The sequence below is a fragment of the Drosophila eugracilis genome, unplaced genomic scaffold (assembly GCF_018153835.1).
Source record: "Drosophila eugracilis isolate 14026-0451.02 unplaced genomic scaffold, ASM1815383v1 contig_1903, whole genome shotgun sequence".
NCBI classification, from domain to species: domain Eukaryota; kingdom Metazoa; phylum Arthropoda; class Insecta; order Diptera; family Drosophilidae; genus Drosophila; species Drosophila eugracilis.
This window is the reverse complement of record NW_024572759.1, coordinates 67,377-86,681: the sequence shown is the minus strand read 5'-3', so window position 1 is coordinate 86,681 and position 19,305 is coordinate 67,377. Positions and strand designations below refer to the sequence as shown.

Below are 19,305 nucleotides of genomic sequence, written 5' to 3'. Positions count from 1 at the left end.
TGTTGAATGTCTGTCCGTCTGTCTGTCCCTTTGTCTGTCTGCCTGCATGCATGCTTGTCTTTCTGTCTGTCTGTTTTTCTGTCTGTCTGTGCACCCGTCCGCCTGTCTGTCTCTCTGGCTTTCGTCTGTCCGTTTGTGTGTCTGTCTGCCCGCCTGCTTGGCAGACATATCCGTATGTCTGTCCGTCTTTTTCCCTGGCTGTATGTCCGTCTGTCTGTCTGCCTGTCCATCTTCCTTGCTGTCTGTTTGACTGTCTGTCAGTCGGCCTGCTTGTCTTTCTGTCTGTCTGTCTGCCTGTCTGTCTGCCTGTCTGTCTGCCTGTCTGTCCGTATGTCTGTCTGTGTGCCTGCCCGTCTGCCTCTCTGTTTGCCTTCCAATTCGTTAGCCGGTATGCCTGTATGTGTGCAGTTGTACTGCCTGTCGGACAATCTGACGTTTTGTCTGTCCATTTGCCTGCTTGTCTTTCTGTCTGTCTGCCTCAATGCCTGTCTGCTTGTCTGTCTGCCTGTTGGTCTGACGGCCTTTCTCTCTTATCTGCCTGTTTGGTTGTTTGCCTGACTGTCTGAATGCCTGCCTTTCTGTCCGTCTAGCTGCCTATCTGTCTCTCTGCTTGCCTGTCTGCCTGTCGGTCCGTATGTCTGCCTATCTGTTTGTCTGTCTGTTTGCCTGCCCATTTCCCCGTCTGCTTCTCTGTTTTCCATCTGATCCGTTTGCCGGTATGACTGCTTGTCTGTCTGCTATGTGGCTGCCTGTCTGTCTGCCTGCTTGCTTGTTTGTATTTCTGTCCGCCTGTCTGTCTGTCTATCTGCCTGTCCACATGCCTGTATGTCTATCCGTCTGCCTTTCAGTCTTTCCTGTAAGCTTGTCTATCTAGCTGTCTGAGTGTCTCTCTGTCTACCTGTCTGTCTGTATGCCTGCCAGACTGTCTGTCAGTCTGTCTGTATACACTTTCGATCTACCTGTTCGTCTGCCGGCCTGATCATGCCTGATCATGGTCAAAACTGTATTACCCAGTATGTTACGAAGACGGGCTCTGATGAAATCTTGGCCAACACCGTGTCTTTTGAGGAGAGCGTCCCCCTTCAGGGAATCGCTTCATACGTTCTCACTTATAACTATGAGGACAAAAACGGAGACACTGGTTCCATAACGTATGTTTGGCAGGGAATAAACTCTTCCTCCGCCGCCGAGAAGGGTGCCGTGAAGATGGGTCTAGATGTCGCAGAAAAGCAGGAAGGTCTTTTTGTGTTGGTCAACCATGGCCACGAGCCTCGCCACTTCTATAAGATATTTAAAGGACAGTTGATAACATCCTACACGGCACTCCCGGTAGCTGCACAACTTTTCCGCATACGAGGCACTGTAGAAAGCGATGTGCATGCCAATGAGGTACCTGCTGAAAGTTTAACCTTGGCCTTGGCTGTATGTCCGTCTGTCTGTCTGCGTGTTGTATGTCTGTCCGTCTGTCTGCCGGCGGTATGTCCGTCTGTCTGTCCCTTTGTCTGTCTGCCTGCATGCATGCTTGTCTTTCTGTCTGTCTGTTTTTCTTTCTGTTTGTTGTTTTGTCTGTGTACCCGTCCGCCTGTCTGTCTGTCTGGCTTTCGTCTGTCCGTTTGTCTGTCTGTCCGCCCGCCTGCTTGGAAGACATATCCGTATGTCTGTCCGTCTTTTTGCCTGGCTATATGTCCGTCTGTCTGGCTGTCTGTCTGCCTGTCCATCTTCCTTGCTGTCTGTTTGACTGTCTGTCAGTCGGCCTGCTTGTCTTTCTGTCTGTCTGCTTGCCTGCCTCTCTGTTTGCCTTCCAATCCGTTAGCCGGTATGGCTGCCTGTCTGTGTGCAGTGTGACTGCCTGTCGGAACATCTGACGTTCTGTCTGTCCATTTGCCTGCTTGTCAGATGAGTTCTGGGAGGAGTTATAAGGCAAAGGCTGGTACGATCGCAGCTTGGGCGCGCATTTTCTATTGCCGTTTAAGCTCCAATGAATTATTAAGTTTGAGGAAGTGGCTGAGAACAATTAAGATGACTTGGACTCTGGTGACGTCATGCTAATGGATGCTGGCAATGAGCTTTTTCTTATGGGTTGGTTCTTACGCGTTTGATGAGGAAAATCTGTAGTTTCTAGATAAGGGTAGGGTTGTCTCTCAAAAAAGGATCACTCTGTTCCACGTATAATTCCTTGTTAACCCACAGCTGTATATTCAAGCGAAGCCCAAAGCGCGCTGATTTAAACACTTGATTAAAACAACACCGCCAGTGCTTTCGATGCAAGTTTGTTATGTATTGTTAAGTCCCTTGCATATATTATGTATCTGTCTGTCTGTCTCCCTATCTGTCTGCCTGTTTACCTGTCCATCTGTTTGTCTGTCTGTCTTACTGCTTTTCTCTCTGACATCTTCTCTGCCTATATGTCTGTCAGTCTGCTTTATCTGCCTGGCGGTCTGTCTTTCTGCTTTTCTGTCTATCCGTCAGTCCGCTTTTCTGTCGTCGGTCCGTCTGGCTGTCTGTCCGCTTGTCTGTCGTCGGTCCGTCTTCCTGTCTTACCGTATCTCTGTCCGTCTGTCTGTCTTTTCGGCTGTCTTCCTGTCTGTCTGCCTCTCCGTCTGCCTTGCTGTCTTTCTGCCTGGCTGTAGTCCGTCTGTCCTGCCTGTCTATCTTCCTGTCCGTCTGCCTTGTAGTCTGTCTGCCTTCCTGTAAGCCTGTCTGCCCATCTGCCTGACTGTCTCTCTGTCTCCCTGTCCGTTTGTCTGTGTGCCTGCCTGTCTGTCTACCCTTTTTCTCTGCCTCTTTGTCTGTCTGCCTGAGTGTCTGTCTTTCTGCCTATTTCCCTGTCCGTATATTCGCCTGTTTTTCTTTCTGTCTGCTTGTATGCCTATCCGTATGTCTGTGGTTCTGTCTGCCTGGCTGTATGTCCATCTGTCTGTCTGCCTGTTGAATGTCTGTCCGTCTGTCTGTCCCTTTGTCTGTCTGCCTGCATGCATGCTTGTCTTTCTGTCTGTCTGTTTTTCTGTCTGTCTGTCTGTTTTTCTGTCTGTTTGTCTGTGTACCCGTCCGCCTGTCTGTCTGTCTGGCTTTCGTCTGTCCGTTTGGCCCGCCTGCTTGGCAGACATATCCGTATGCCTGTCCGTCTTTTTGCCTGGCTGTATGTCCGTCTGTCTGTCTGCCTGTCCATCTTCCTTGCTGTCTGTTTGACTGTCTGTCAGTCGGCCTGCTTGTCTTTCTGTCTGTCTGTCTGCCTGTCTGTCCGAATGTCTTTCTGTGTGCCTGCCCGTCTGCCTCTCTGTTTGCCTTCCAATCCGTTAGCCGGTATGTCTGCCTGTCTGTGTGCAGTGGTACTGCCTGTCGGGCCATCTGACGTTTTGTCTGTCCATTTGCCTGCTTGTCTGCATTCCTGTTTTTCAGCCTTTCTGTCTGTTTGTCCGTCTGCTCTGCTGTATGTAAGTCCGTCAGTCTGCCTGCTTGTCTTTCTGTCTGTCTGCCTCAATGCCTGTCTGCTTGTCTGTCTGCCTGTTGGTCTGACAGCCTTTCTCTCTTATCTGCCTGTTTGGTTGTTTGCCTGACTGTCTGAATGCCTGCCTTTCTGTCCGTCTAGCTGTCTATCTGTCTCTCTGCTTGCATGTCTGCCTGTCTGTCCGTATGTCTGCCTATCTGTCTGTCTGTCTGTTTGCCTGCCCGTTTCCCCGTCTGCCTCTCTGTCTTCCTTCTGATCCGTTTGCCGGTATGACTGCTTGTCTGTCTGCTATGTGGCTGCCTGTCTGTCTGCCTGCTTGCTTGTTTGTATTTCTGTCCGCCTGTCTGTCTGTCTATCTGCCTGTCCACATGCCTGTATGTCTATCCGTCTGCCTTTCAGTCTTTCCTGTAAGCTTGTCTATCTAGCTGTCTGAGTGTCTCTCTGTCTACCTGTCTGTCTGTATGCCTGCCAGACTGTCTGTCAGTCTGTCTGTATACACTTTCGATCTACCTGTTCGTCTGCCGGCCTGATCATGCCTGATCATGGTCAAAACTGTATTACCCAGTATGTTACGAAGACGGGCTCTGATGAAATCTTGGCCAACACCGTGTCTTTTGAGGAGAGCGTCCCCCTTCAGGGAATCGCTTCATACGTTCTCACTTATAACTATGAGGACAAAAACGGAGACACTGGTTCCATAACGTATGTTTGGCAGGGAATAAACTCTTCCTCCGCCGCCGAGAAGGGTGCCGTGAAGATGGGTCTAGATGTCGCAGAAAAGCAGGAAGGTCTTTTTGTGTTGGTCAACCATGGCCACGAGCCTCGCCACTTCTATAAGACATTTACAGGTCAGTTGATAACATCCTACACGGCACTCCCGGTAGCTGCACAACTTTTCCGCATACAAGGTACCTTAGAAAACGATGTGCATGCCAATGAGGTACCTGCTGAAAGTTTAACCTTGGCCTTGGCTGTATGTCCGTCTGTCTGTCTGCGTGTTGTATGTCTGTCCGTCTGTCTGCCGGCGGTATGTCCGTCTGTCTGTCCCTTTGTCTGTCTGCCTGCATGCATGCTTGTCTTTCTGTCTGTCTGTTTTTCTGTCTGTTTGTTGTTTTGTCTGTGTACCCGTCCGCCTGTCTGTCTGTCTGGCTTTCGTCTGTCCGTTTGTCTGTCTGTCCGCCCGCCTGCTTGGAAGACATATCCGTATGTCTGTCCGTCTTTTGCCTGGCTATATGTCCGTCTGTCTGGCTGTCTGTCTGCCTGTCCATCTTCCTTGCTGTCTGTTTGACTGTCTGTCAGTCGGCCTGCTTGTCTTTCTGTCTGTCTGCTTGCCTGCCTCTCTGTTTGCCTTCCAATCCGTTAGCCGGTATGGCTGCCTGTCTGTGTGCAGTGTGACTGCCTGTCGGAACATCTGACGTTCTGTCTGTCCATTTGCCTGCTTGTCAGATGAGTTCTGGGAGGAGTTATAACGCAAAGGCTGGTACGATCGCAGCTTGGGCGCGCATTTTCTATTGCCGTTTAAGCTCCAATGAATTATTAAGTTTGAGGAAGTGGCTGAGAACAATTAAGATGACTTGGACTCTGGTGACGTCATGCTAATGGATGCTGGCAATGAGCTATTCTTATGGGTTGGTTCTTACGCGTTTGATGAGGAAAATCTGTAGTTTCTAGATAAGGGTAGGGCTGTCTCTCAGAAAAGGATCACTCTGTTCCACGTATAATTCCTTGTTAACCCACAGCTGTATATTCAAGCGAAGCCCAAAGCGCGCTGATTTAAACACTTGATTAAAACAACACCGCCAGTGCTTTCGATGCAAGTTTGTTATGTATTGTTAAGTCCCTTGCATATATTATGTATCTGTCTGTCTGTCTCCCGATCTGTCTGTCTGTTTACCTGTCCATCTGTTTGTCTGTCTGTCTTACTGCTTTTCTCTGCCTATATGTCTGTCAGTCTGCTTATCTGCCTGGCGGTCTGTCTTTCTGATTTTCTGTCTATCCGTCAGTCCGCTTTTCTGTCGTCGGTCCGTCTGGCTGTCTGTCCGCTTGTCTGTCGTCGGTCCGTCTTCCTGTCTTACCGTATCTCTGTCCGTCTGTCTGTCTTTTCGGCTGTCTTCCTGTCTGTCTGCCTCTCCGTCTGCCTTGCTGTCTTTCTGCCTGGCTGTAGTCCGTCTGTCCTGCCTGTCTATCTTCCTGTCCGTCTGCCTTGTAGTCTGTCTGCCTTCCTGTAAGCCTGTCTGCCCATCTGCCTGACTGTCTCTCTGTCTCCCTGTCCGTTTGTCTGTGTGCCTGCCTGTCTGTCTACCCTTTTTCTCTGCCTGAGTGTCTGTCTTTCTGCCTATTTCCCTGTCCGTATATTCGCCTGTTTTTCTTTCTGTCTGCTTGTATGCCTATCCGTATGTCTGTGGTTCTGTCTGCCTGGCTGTATGTCCATCTGTCTGTCTGCCTGTTGAATGTCTGTCCGTCTGTCTGTCCCTTTGTCTGTCTGCCTGCATGCATGCTTGTCTTTCTGTCTGTCTGTTTTTCTGTCTGTCTGTCTGTTTTTCTGTCTGTTTGTCTGTGTACCCGTCCGCCTGTCTGTCTGTCTGGCTTTCGTCTGTCCGTTTGTCTGTCTGTCTGCCCGCCTGCTTGGCAGACATATCCGTATGCCTGTCCATCTTTTGCCTGGCTGTATGTCCGTCTGTCTGTCTGCCTGTCCATCTTCCTTGCTGTCTGTTTGACTGTCTGTCAGTCGGCCTGCTTGTCTTTCTGTCTGTCTGTCTGCCTGTCTGTCCGAATGTCTTTCTGTGTGCCTGCCCGTCTGCCTCTCTGTTTGCCTTCCAATCCGTTAGCCGGTATGTCTGCCTGTCTGTGTGCAGTGTCTGTCCATTTGCCTGCTTGTCTGCATTCCTGTTTTTCAGCCTTTCTGTCTGTTTGTCCGTCTGCTCTGCTGTATGTAAGTCCGTCAGTCTGCCTGCTTGTCTTTCTGTCTGTCTGCCTCAATGCCTGTCTGCTTGTCTGTCTGCCTGTTGGTCTGACAGCCTTTCTCTCTTATCTGCCTGTTTGGTTGTTTGCCTGACTGTCTGAATGCCTGCCTTTCTGTCCGTCTAGCTGCCTATCTGTCTCTCTGCTTGCCTGTCTGCCTGTCTGTCCGTATGTCTGCCTATCTGTCTGTTTGCCTGTCCGTTTCCCCGTCTGCCTCTCTGTCTTCCTTCTGATCCGTTTGCCGGTATGACTGCTTGTCTGTCTGCTATGTGGCTGCCTGTCTGTCTGCCTGCTTGCTTGTTTGTATTTCTGTCCGCCTGTCTGTCTGTCTATCTGCCTGTCCACATGCCTGTATGTCTATCCGTCTGCCTTTCAGTCTTTCCTGTAAGCTTGTCTATCTAGCTGTCTGAGTGTCTCTCTGTCCACCTGTCTGTCTGTATGCCTGCCAGACTGTCTGTCCGTCTGTCTGTATACACTTTCGATCTACCTGTTCGTCTGCCGGCCTGTCTATCACCGCAGTCTGTCCTCTACAAAGGTAAGCGACTCCAGTGGCAAACTGAAAGTCGAAGTAATTAGCCAAAAATCATTAACCCAGAATACACTTGACACGCACGAATGCTTTATCCTCGACACCGGTTCCGGAATATTCGTTTGGGTCGGAAAGGGCGCCTCTCAAAAGGAGAAGACTGATGCAGCAAAAAATACCCGGCCTGGACTCAATTTCACCGCATTGTAGAAGGCGCTGAGTCTGCACCATTTAAGCAGATGTTGGAATGGAGCATAGTCGTCTCATTAGCTCGGCTTTGGACATCGGCTCTTATGAATCACTAGATGTCAACCAAATCGACGCTGTGGTGTCTCAGATGAAGAAGAGAGGTCGGGCCTTCGGCTTCATGCCTGATCATGGTCAAAACTGTATTACCCAGTATGTTACGAAGACGGGCTCTGATGAAATCTTGGCCAACACCGTGTCTTTTGAGGAGAGCGTCCCCATTCAGGGAATCGCTTCATACGTTCTCACTTATAACTATGAGGACAAAAACGGAGACACTGGTTCCATAACGTATGTTTGGCAGGGAATAAACTCTTCCTCCGCCGCCGAGAAGGGTGCCGTGAAGATGGGTCTAGATGTCGCAGAAAAGCAGGAAGGTCTTTTTGTGTTCGTCAACCATGGCCACCAGCCTCGCCACTTCTATAAGACATTTACAGGTCAGTTGATAACATCCTACACGGTACTCCCGGTAGCTGCACAACTTTTCCGCATACAAGGTACCTTAGAAAACGATGTGCATGCCAATGAGGTTCCTGCTGAAAGTTTAACCTTGGCCTTGGCTGTATGTCCGTCTGTCTGTCTGCGTGTTGTATGTCTGTCCGTCTGTCTGCCGGCGGTATGTCCGTCTGTCTGTCCCTTTGTTTGTCTGCCTGCATGCATGCTTGTTTTTCTGTCTGTTTGTTGTTTTGTCTGTGTACCCGTCCGCCTGTCTGTCTGTCTGGCTTTCGTCTGTCCGTTTGTCTGTCTGTCCGCCCGCCTGTTTGGAAGACATATCCGTATGTCTGGCCGTCTTTTTGCCTGGCTATATGTCCGTCTGTCTGGCTGTCTGTCTGCCTGTCCATCTTCCTTGCTGTCTGTTTGACTGTCTGTCAGTCGGCCTGCTTGTCTTTCTGTCTGTCTGCTTGCCTGCCTCTCTGTTTGCCTTCCAATCCGTTAGCCGGTATGGCTGCCTGTCTGTGTGCAGTGTGACTGCCTGTCGGAACATCTGACGTTCTGTCTGTCCATTTGCCTGCTTGTCAGATGAGTTCTGGGAGGAGTTATAAGGCAAAGGCTGGTACGATCGCAGCTTGGGCGCGCATTTTCTATTGCCGTTTAAGCTCCAATGAATTATTAAGTTTGAGGAAGTGGCTGAGAACAATTAAGATGACTTGGACTCTGGTGACGTCATGCTAATGGATGCTGGCAATGAGCTTTTCTTATGGGTTGGTTCTTACGCGTTTGATGAGGAAAATCTGTAGTTTCTAGATAAGGGTAGGGTTGTCTCTCAAAAAGGATCACTCTGTTCCACGTATAATTCCTTGTTAACCCACAGCTGTATATTCAAGCGAAGCCCAAAGCGCGCTGATTTAAACACTTGATTAAAACAACACCGCCAGTGCTTTCGATGCAAGTTTGTTATGTATTGTTAAGTCCCTTGCATATATTATGTATCTGTCTGTCTGTCTCCCTATCTGTCTGCCTGTTTACCTGTCCATCTGTTTGTCTGTCTGTCTTACTGCTTTTCTCTCTGACATCTTCTCTGCCTATATGTCTGTCAGTCTGCTTATCTGCCTGGCGGTCTGTCTTTCTGCTTTTCTGTCTATCCGTCAGTCCGCTTTTCTGTCGTCGGTCCGTCTGGCTGTCTGTCCGCTTGTCTGTCGTCGGTCCGTCTTCCTGTCTTACCGTATCTCTGTCCGTCTGTCTGTCTTTTTCGGCTGTCTTCCTGTCAGTCTGCCTCTCCGTCTGCCTTGCTGTCTTTCTGCCTGGCTGTAGTCCGTCTGTCCTGCCTGTCTATCTTCCTGTCCGTCTGCCTTGTAGTCTGTCTGCCTTCCTGTAAGCCTGTCTGCCCATCTGCCTGACTGTCTCTCTGTCTCCCTGTCCGTTTGTCTGTGTGCCTGCCTGTCTGTCTACCCTTTTTCTCTGCCTCTTTGTCTGTCTGCCTGAGTGTCTGTCTTTCTGCCTATTTCCCTGTCCGTATATTCGCCTGTTTTTCTTTCTGTCTGCTTGTATGCCTATCCGTATGTCTGTGGTTCTGTCTGCCTGGCTGTATGTCCATCTGTCTGTCTGCCTGTTGAATGTCTGTCCGTCTGTCTGTCCCTTTGTCTGTCTGCCTGCATGCATGCTTGTCTTTCTGTCTGTCTGTTTTTCTGTCTGTCTGTCTGTTTTTCTGTCTGTTTGTCTGTGTACCCGTCCGCCTGTCTGTCTGTCTGGCTTTCGTCTGTCCGTTTGTCTGTCTGTCTGCCCGCCTGCTTGGCAGACATATCCGTATGCCTGTCCGTCTTTTTGCCTGGCTGTATGTCCGTCTGTCTGTCTGCCTGTCCATCTTCCTTGCTGTCTGTTTGACTGTCTGTCAGTCGGCCTGCTTGTCTTTCTGTCTGTCTGTCTGCCTGTCTGTCCGAATGTCTTTCTGTGTGCCTGCCCGTCTGCCTCTCTGTTTGCCTTCCAATCCGTTAGCCGGTATGTCTGCCTGTCTGTGTGCAGTGGTACTGCCTGTCGGGCCATCTGACGTTTTGTCTGTCCATTTGCCTGCTTGTCTGCATTCCTGTTTTTCAGCCTTTCTGTCTGTTTGTCCGTCTGCTCTGCTGTATGTAAGTCCGTCAGTCTGCCTGCTTGTCTTTCTGTCTGTCTGCCTCAATGCCTGTCTGCTTGTCTGTCTGCCTGTTGGTCTGACAGCCTTTCTCTCTTATCTGCCTGTTTGGTTGTTTGCCTGACTGTCTGAATGCCTGCCTTTCTGTCCGTCTAGCTGCCTATCTGTCTCTCTGCTTGCCTATCTGCCTGTCTGTCCGTATGTCTGCCTATCTGTCTGTTTGCCTGCCCGTTTCCCCGCCTGCCTCTCTGTCTTCCTTCTGATCCGTTTGCCGGTATGACTGCTTGTCTGTCTGCTATGTGGCTGCCTGTCTGTCTGCCTGCTTGCTTGTTTGTATTTCTGTCCGCCTGTCTGTCTGTCTATCTGCCTGTCCACATGCCTGTATGTCTATCCGTCTGCCTTTCAGTCTTTCCTGTAAGCTTGTCTATCTAGCTGTCTGAGTGTCTCTCTGTCTACCTGTCTGTCTGTATGCCTGCCAGACTGTCTGTCCGTCTGTCTGTATACACTTTCGATCTACCTGTTCGTCTGCCGGCCTGTCTATCACCGCAGTCTGTCCTCTACAAGGTAAGCGACTCCAGTGGCAAACTGAAAGTCGAAGTAATTAGCCAAAAATCATTAACCCAGAATACACTTGACACGCACGAATGCTTTATCCTCGACACCGGTTCCGGAATATTCGTTTGGGTCGGAAAGGGCGCCTCTCAAAAGGAGAAGACTGATGCAGCAAAAAAATACCCGGCCTGGACTCAATTTCACCGCATTGTAGAAGGCGCTGAGTCTGCACCATTTAAGCAGATGTTGGAATGGAGCATAGTCGTCTCATTAGCTCGGCTTTGGACATCGGCTCTTATGAATCACTAGATGTCAACCAAATCGACGCTGTGGTGTCTCAGATGAAGAAGAGAGGTCGGGCCTTCGGCTTCATGCCTGATCATGGTCAAAACTGTATTACCCAGTATGTTACGAAGACGGGCTCTGATGAAATCTTGGCCAACACCGTGTCTTTTGAGGAGAGCGTCCCCCTTCAGGGAATCGCTTCATACGTTCTCACTTATAACTATGAGGACAAAAACGGAGACACTGGTTCCATAACGTATGTTTGGCAGGGAATAAACTCTTCCTCCGCCGCCGAGAAGGGTGCCGTGAAGATGGGTCTAGATGTCGCAGAAAAGCAGGAAGGTCTTTTTGTGTTGGTCAACCATGGCCACCAGCCTCGCCACTTCTATAAGACATTTACAGGTCAGTTGATAACATCCTACACGGTACTCCCGGTAGCTGCACAACTTTTTCCGCATACAAGGTACCTTAGAAAACGATGTGCATGCCAATGAGGTTCCTGCTGAAAGTTTAACCTTGGCCTTGGCTGTATGTCCGTCTGTCTGTCTGCGTGTTGTATGTCTGTCCGTCTGTCTGCCGGCGGTATGTCCGTCTGTCTGTCCCTTTGTTTGTCTGCCTGCATGCATGCTTGTTTTTCTGTCTGTTTGTTGTTTTGTCTGTGTACCCGTCCTCCTGTCTGTCTGTCTGGCTTTCGTCTGTCCGGTTGTCTGTCTGTCCGCCCGCCTGTTTGGAAGACATATCCGTATGTCTGGCCGTCTTTTGCCTGGCTATATGTCCGTCTGTCTGGCTGTCTGTCTGCCTGTCCATCTTCCTTGCTGTCTGTTTGACTGTCTGTCAGTCGGCCTGCTTGTCTTTCTGTCTGTCTGTCTGCTTGCCTGCCTCTCTGTTTGCCTTCCAATCCGTTAGCCGGTATGGCTGCCTGTCTGTGTGCAGTGTGACTGCCTGTCGGAACATCTGACGTTCTGTCTGTCCATTTGCCTGCTTGTCAGATGAGTTCTGGGAGGAGTTATAAGGCAAAGGCTGGTACGATCGCAGCTTGGGCGCGCATTTTCTATTGCCGTTTAAGCTCCAATGAATTATTAAGTTTGAGGAAGTGGCTGAGAACAATTAAGATGACTTGGACTCTGGTGACGTCATGCTAATGGATGCTGGCAATGAGCTTTTCTTATGGGTTGGTTCTTACGCGTTTGATGAGGAAAATCTGTAGTTTCTAGATAAGGGTAGGGTTGTCTCTCAAAAAAGGATCACTCTGTTCCACGTATAATTCCTTGTTAACCCACAGCTGTATATTCAAGCGAAGCCCAAAGCGCGCTGATTTAAACACTTGATTAAAACAACACCGCCAGTGCTTTCGATGCAAGTTTGTTATGTATTGTTAAGTCCCTTGCATATATTATGTATCTGTCTGTCTGTCTCCCTATCTGTCTGCCTGTTTACCTGTCCATCTGTTTGTCTGTCTGTCTTACTGCTTTTCTCTCTGACATCTTCTCTGCCTATATGTCTGTCAGTCTGCTTATCTGCCTGGCGGTCTGTCTTTCTGCTTTTCTGTCTATCCGTCAGTCCGCTTTTCTGTCGTCGGTCCGTCTGGCTGTCTGTCCGCTTGTCTGTCGTCGGTCCGTCTTCCTGTCTTACCGTATCTCTGTCCGTCTGTCTGTCTTTTCGGCTGTCTTCCTGTCTGTCTGCCTCTCCGTCTGCCTTGCTGTCTTTCTGCCTGGCTGTAGTCCGTCTGTCCTGCCTGTCTATCTTCCTGTCCGTCTGCCTTGTAGTCTGTCTGCCTTCCTGTAAGCCTGTCTGCCCATCTGCCTGACTGTCTCTCTGTCTCCCTGTCCGTTTGTCTGTGTGCCTGCCTGTCTGTCTACCCTTTTTCTCTGCCTCTTTGTCTGTCTGCCTGAGTGTCTGTCTTTCTGCCTATTTCCCTGTCCGTATATTCGCCTGTTTTTCTTTCTGTCTGCTTGTATGCCTATCCGTATGTCTGTGGTTCTGTCTGCCTGGCTGTATGTCCATCTGTCTGTCTGCCTGTTGAATGTCTGTCCGTCTGTCTGTCCCTTTGTCTGTCTGCCTGCATGCATGCTTGTCTTTCTGTCTGTCTGTTTTTCTGTCTGTCTGTCTGTTTTTCTGTCTGTTTGTCTGTGTACCCGTCCGCCTGTCTGTCTGTCTGGCTTTCGTCTGTCCGTTTGCTGGCCCGCCTGCTTGGCAGACATATCCGTATGCCTGTCCGTCTTTTTGCCTGGCTGTATGTCCGTCTGTCTGTCTGCCTGTCCATCTTCCTTGCTGTCTGTTTGACTGTCTGTCAGTCGGCCTGCTTGTCTTTCTGTCTGTCTGTCTGCCTGTCTGTCCGAATGTCTTTCTGTGTGCCTGCCCGTCTGCCTCTCTGTTTGCCTTCCAATCCGTTAGCCGGTATGTCTGCCTGTCTGTGTGCAGTGGTACTGCCTGTCGGACCATCTGACGTTTTGTCTGTCCATTTGCCTGCTTGTCTGCATTCCTGTTTTTCAGCCTTTCTGTCTGTTTGTCCGTCTGCTCTGCTGTATGTAAGTCCGTCAGTCTGCCTGCTTGTCTTTCTGTCTGTCTGCCTCAATGCCTGTCTGCTTGTCTGTCTGCCTCTTGGTCTGACAGCCTTTCTCTCTTATCTGCCTGTTTGGTTGTTTGCCTGACTGTCTGAATGCCTGCCTTTCTGTCCGTCTAGCTGCCTATCTGTCTCTCTGCTTGCCTGTCTGCCTGTCTGTCCGTATGTCTGCCTATCTGTCTGTCTGTCTGTTTGCCTGCCCGTTTCCCCCGTCTGCCTCTCTGTCTTCCCGACCGGCCGGGACGCGTCGCGGGCTGCCTGTCTGTCTGCCTGCTTGCTTGTTTGTATTTCTGTCCGCCTGTCTGTCTGTCTATCTGCCTGTCCACATGCCTGTATGTCTATCCGTCTGCCTTTCAGTCTTTCCTGTAAGCTTGTCTATCTAGCTGTCTGAGTGTCTCTCTGTCTACCTGTCTGTCTGTATGCCTGCCAGACTGTCTGTCCGTCTGTCTGTATACACTTTCGATCTACCTGTTCGTCTGCCGGCCTGTCTATCACCGCAGTCTGTCCTCTACAAGGTAAGCGACTCCAGTGGCAAACTGAAAGTCGAAGTAATTAGCCAAAAACCATTAACCCAGAATACACTTGACAAACACGAATGCTTTATCCTCGACACCGGTTCCGGAATATTCGTTTGGGTCGGAAAGGGCGCCTCTCAAAAGGAGAAGACTGATGCAGCAAAAAATACCCGGCCTGGACTCAATTTCACCGCATTGTAGAAGGCGCTGAGTCTGCACCATTTAAGCAGATGTTGGAATGGAGCATAGTCGTCTCATTAGCTCGGCTTTGGACATCGGCTCTTATGAATCACTAGATGTCAACCAAATCGACGCTGTGGTGTCTCAGATGAAGAAGAGAGGTCGGGCCTTCGGCTTCATGCCTGATCATGGTCAAAACTGTATTACCCAGTATGTTACGAAGACGGGCTCTGATGAAATCTTGGCCAACACCGTGTCTTTTGAGGAGAGCGTCCCCCTTCAGGGAATCGCTTCATACGTTCTCACTTATAACTATGAGGACAAAAACGGAGACACTGGTTCCATAACGTATGTTTGGCAGGGAATAAACTCTTCCTCCGCCGACGAGAAGGGTGCCGTGAAGATGGGTCTAGATGTCGCAGAAAAGCAGGAAGGTCTTTTTGTGTTGGTCAACCATGGCCACCAGCCTCGCCACTTCTATAAGACATTTACAGGTCAGTTGATAACATCCTACACGGCACTCCCGGTAGCTGCACAACTTTTCCGCATACAAGGTACCTTAGAAAACGATGTGCATGCCAATGAGGTACCTGCTGAAAGTTTATCCTTGGCCTTGGCTGTATGTCCGTCTGTCTGTCTGCGTGTTGTATGTCTGTCCGTCTGTCTGCCGGCGGTATGTCCGTCTGTCTGTCCCTTTGTCTGTCTGCCTGCATGCATGCTTGTCCTTCTGTCTGTCTGTTTTTCTGTCTGTTTGTTGTTTTGTCTGTGTACCCGTCCGCCTGTCTGTCTGTCTGGCTTTCGTCTGTCCGTTTGTCTGTCTGTCTGCCCGCCTGCTTGGAAGACATATCCGTATGTCTGTCCGTCTTTTTGCCTGGCTATATGTCCGTCTGTCTGGCTGTCTGTCTGCCTGTCCATCTTCCTTGCTGTCTGTTTGACTGTCTGTCAGTCGGCCTGCTTGTCTTTCTGTCTGTCTGCTTGCCTGCCTCTCTGTTTGCCTTCCAATCCGTTAGCCGGTATATCTGCCTGTCTGTGTGCAGTGTGACTGCCTGTCGGAACATCTGACGTTCTGTCTGTCCATTTGCCTGCTTGTCAGATGAGTTCTGGGAGGAGTTATAAGGCAAAGGCTGGTACGATCGCAGCTTGGGCGCGCATTTTCTATTGCCGTTTAAGCTCCAATGAATTATTAAGTTTGAGGGAAGTGGCTGAGAACAATTAAGATGACTTGGACTCTGGTGACGTCATGCTAATGGATGCTGGCAATGAGCTTTTCTTATGGGTTGGTTCTTACGCGTTTGATGAGGAAAATCTGTAGTTTCTAGATAAGGGTAGGGTTGTCTCTCAGAAAAGGATCACTCTGTTCCACGTATAATTCCTTGTTAACCCACAGCTGTATATTCAAGCGAAGCCCAAAGCGCGCTGATTTAAACACTTGATTAAAACAACACCGCCAGTGCTTTCGATGCAAGTTTGTTATGTATTGTTAAGTCCCTTGCATATATTATGTATCTGTCTGTCTGTCTCCCTATCTGTCTGCCTGTTTACCTGTCCATCTGTTTGTCTGTCTGTCTTACTGCTTTTCTCTCTGACTTCTTCTCTGCCTATATGTCTTTCTGCTTTTCTGTCTATCCGTCAGTCCTCTTTTCTGTCGTCGGTCCGTCTGGCTGTCTGTCCGCTTGTCTGTCGTCGGTCCGTCTTCCTATCTTACCGTATCTCTGTCCGTCTGTCTGTCTTTTCGGCTGTCTTCCTGTCTGTCTGCCTCTCCGTCTGCCTTGCTGTCTTTCTGCCTGGCTGTAGTCCGTCTGTCCTGCCTGTCTATCTTCCTGTCCGTCTGCCTTGTAGTCTGTCTGCCTTCCTGTAAGCCTGTCTGCCCATCTGCCTGACTGTCTCTCTGTCTCCCTGTCCGTTTGTCTGTGTGCCTGCCTGTCTGTCTACCCTTTTTCTCTGCCTCTTTGTCTGTCTGCCTGAGTGTCTGTCTTTCTGCCTATTTCCCTGTCCGTATATTCGCCTGTTTTTCTTTCTGTCTGCTTGTATGCCTATCCGTATGTCTGTGGTTCTGTCTGCCTGGCTGTATGTCCATCTGTCTGTCTGCCTGTTGAATGTCTGTCCGTCTGTCTGTCCCTTTGTCTGTCTGCCTGCATGCATGCTTGTCTTTCTGTCTGTCTGTTTTTCTGTCTGTCTGTCTGTTTTTCTGTCTGTTTGTCTGTGTACCCGTCCGCCTGTCTGTCTGTCTGGCTTTCGTCTGTCCGTTTGTCTGTCTGTCTGCCCGCCTGCTTGGCAGACATATCCGTATGCCTGTCCGTCTTTTTGCCTGGCTGTATGTCCGTCTGTCTGTCTGCCTGTCCATCTTCCTTGCTGTCTGTTTGACTGTCTGTCAGTCGGCCTGCTTGTCTTTCTGTCTGTCTGTCTGCCTGTCTGTCCGAATGTCTTTCTGTGTGCCTGCCCGTCTGCCTCTCTGTTTGCCTTCCAATCCGTTAGCCGGTATGTCTGCCTGTCTGTGTGCAGTGGTACTGCCTGTCGGACCATCTGACGTTTTGTCTGTCCATTTGCCTGCTTGTCTGCATTCCTGTTTTTCAGCCTTTCTGTCTGTTTGTCCGTCTGCTCTGCTGTATGTAAGTCCGTCAGTCTGCCTGCTTGTCTTTCTGTCTGTCTGCCTCAATGCCTGTCTGCTTGTCTGTCTGCCTGTTGGTCTGACAGCCTTTCTCTCTTATCTGCCTGTTTGGTTGTTTGCCTGACTGTCTGAATGCCTGCCTTTCTGTCCGTCTAGCTGCCTATCTGTCTCTCTGCTTGCCTGTCTGCCTGTCTGTCCGTATGTCTGCCTATCTGTCTGTTTTTGCCTGCCCGTTTCCCCGTCTGCCTCTCTGTCTTCCTTCTGATCCGTTTGCCGGTATGACTGCTTGTCTGTCTGCTATGTGGCTGCCTGCTTGCTTGTTTGTATTTCTGTCCGCCTGTCTGTCTGTCTATCTGCCTGTCCACATGCCTGTATGTCTATCCGTCTGCCTTTCAGTCTTTCCTGTAAGCTTGTCTATCTAGCTGTCTGAGTGTCTCTCTGTCTACCTGTCTGTCTGTATGCCTGCCAGACTGTCTGTCCGTCTGTCTGTATACACTTTCGATCTACCTGTTCGTCTGCCGGCCTGTCTATCACCGCAGTCTGTCCTCTACAAGGTAAGCGACTCCAGTGGCAAACTGAAAGTCGAAGTAATTAGCCAAAAACCATTAACCCAGAATACACTTGACAAACACGAATGCTTTATCCTCGACACCGGTTCCGGAATATTCGTTTGGGTCGGAAAGGGCGCCTCTCAAAAGGAGAAGACTGATGCAGCAAAAAAATACCCGGCCTGGACTCAATTTCACCGCATTGTAGAAGGCGCTGAGTCTGCACCATTTAAGCAGATGTTGGAATGGAGCATAGTCGTCTCATTAGCTCGGCTTTGGACATCGGCTCTTATGAATCACTAGATGTCAACCAAATCGACGCTGTGGTGTCTCAGATGAAGAAGAGAGGTCGGGCCTTCGGCTTCATGCCTGATCATGGTCAAAACTGTATTACCCAGTATGTTACGAAGACGGGCTCTGATGAAATCTTGGCCAACACCGTGTCTTTTGAGGAGAGCGTCCCCCTTCAGGGAATCGCTTCATACGTTCTCACTTATAACTATGAGGACAAAAACGGAGACACTGGTTCCATAACGTATGTTTGGCAGGGAATAAACTCTTCCTCCGCCGCCGAGAAGGGTGCCGTGAAGATGGGTCTAGATGTCGCAGAAAAGCAGGAAGGTCTTTTTGTTGTGTTGGTCAACCATGGCCACCAGCCTCGCCACTTCTATAAGACATTTACAGGTCAGTTGATAACATCCTACACGGTACTCCCGGTAGCTGCACAACTTTTCCGCATACAAGGTACCTTAGAAAACGATGTGCATGCCAATGAGGTACCTGCTGAAAGTTTATCCTTGGCCTTGGCTGTATGTCCGTCTGTCTGTCTGCGTGTTGTATGTCTGTCCGTCTGTCTGCCGGCGGTATGTCCGTCTGTCTGTCCCTTTGTCTGTCTGCCTGCATGCATGCTTGTCTTTCTGTCTGTCTGTTTTTCTGTCTGTTTGTTGTTTTGTCTGTGTACCCGTCCGCCTGTCTGTCTGTCTGGCTTTCGTCTGTCCGTTTGTCTGTCTGTCCGCCCGCCTGCTTGGAAGACATATCCGTATGTCTGTCCGTCTTTTTGCCTGGCTATATGTCCGTCTGTCTGGCTGTCTGTCTGCCTGTCCATCTTCCTTGCTGTCTGTTTGACTGTCTGTCAGTCGGCCTGCTTGTCTTTCTGTCTGTCTGCTTGCCTGCCTCTCTGTTTGCCTTCCAATCCGTTAGCCGGTATATCTGCCTGTCTGTGTGCAGTGTGACTGCCTGTCGGAACATCTGACGTTCTGTCTGTCCATTTGCCTGCTTGTCAGATGAGTTCTGGGAGGAGTTATAAGGCAAAGGCTGGTACGATCGCAGCTTGGGCGCGCATTTTCTATTGCCGTTTAAGCTCCAATGAATTATTAAGTTTGAGGAAGTGGCTGAGAACAATTAAGATGACTTGGACTCTGGTGACGTCATGCTAATGGATGCTGGCAATGAGCTTTTCTTATGGGTTGGTTCTTACGCGTTTGATGAGGAAAATCTGTAGTTTCTAGATAAGGGTAGGGTTGTCTCTCAGAAAAGGATCACTCTGTTCCACGTATAATTCCTTGTTAACCCACAGCTGTATATTCAAGCGAAGCCCAAAGCGCGCTGATTTAAACACTTGATTAAAACAACACCGCCAGTGCTTTCGATGCAAGTTTGTTATGTATTGTTAAGTCCCTTGCATATATTATGTATCTGTCTGTCTGTCTCCCTATCTGTCTGCCTGTTTACCTGTCCATCTGTTTGTCTGTCTGTCTTACTGCTTTTCTCTCTGACTTCTTCTCTGCCTATATGTCTGTCAGTCTGCTTATCTGCCTGGCGGTCTGTCTTTCTGCTTTTCTGTCTATCCGTCAGTCCGCTTTTCTGTCGTCGGTCCGTCTGGCTGTCTGTCCGCTTGTCTGTCGTCGGTCCGTCTTCCTGTCTTACCGTATCTCTGTCCGTCTGTCTGTCTTTTCGGCTGTCTTCCTGTCTGTCTGCCTCTCCGTCTGCCTTGCTGTCTTTCTGCCTGGCTGTAGTCCGTCTGTCCTGCCTGTCTATCTTCCTGTCCGTCTGCCTTGTAGTCTGTCTGCCTTCCTGTAAGCCTGTCTGCCCATCTGCCTGACTGTCTCTCTGTCTCCCTGTCCGTTTGTCTGTGTGCCTGCCTGTCTGTCTACCCTTTTTCTCTGCCTCTTTGTCTGTCTGCCTGAGTGTCTGTCTTTCTGCCTATTTCCCTATCCGTATATTCGCCTGTTTTTCTTTCTGTCTGCTTGTATGCCTATCCGTATGTCTGTGGTTCTGTCTGCCTGGCTGTATGTCCATCTGTCTGTC

The 19,305-nt window shown here is 49.7% G+C and overlaps 2 protein-coding genes and 2 pseudogenes across 2 annotated transcripts; all 4 read left to right on the top strand.

The window, feature by feature from the left end:
* The first annotated feature begins 981 nt into the window (after positions 1–981).
* Positions 982–8,526, top strand: LOC121529816 (gelsolin-like). The gene is given in 6 exon segments (XM_041817811.1): positions 982–1,422; positions 4,014–4,296; positions 6,859–7,101; positions 7,104–7,169; positions 7,172–7,743; positions 8,494–8,526. Coding segments are annotated over 6 exon segments (1,638 nt in total).
* A 1,689-nt stretch (positions 8,527–10,215) lies between these two features.
* On the top strand, positions 10,216–11,899 carry LOC121529815 (annotated as a pseudogene).
* Positions 11,900–13,566: 1,667 nt separating this feature from the next.
* On the top strand, positions 13,567–15,262 carry LOC121529814 (annotated as a pseudogene).
* A 1,646-nt stretch (positions 15,263–16,908) lies between these two features.
* Positions 16,909–18,607, top strand: LOC121529813 (gelsolin-like). The gene is given in 3 exon segments (XM_041817810.1): positions 16,909–17,230; positions 17,233–17,807; positions 18,575–18,607. Coding segments are annotated over 3 exon segments (930 nt in total).
* Positions 18,608–19,305: the final 698 nt, after the last annotated feature.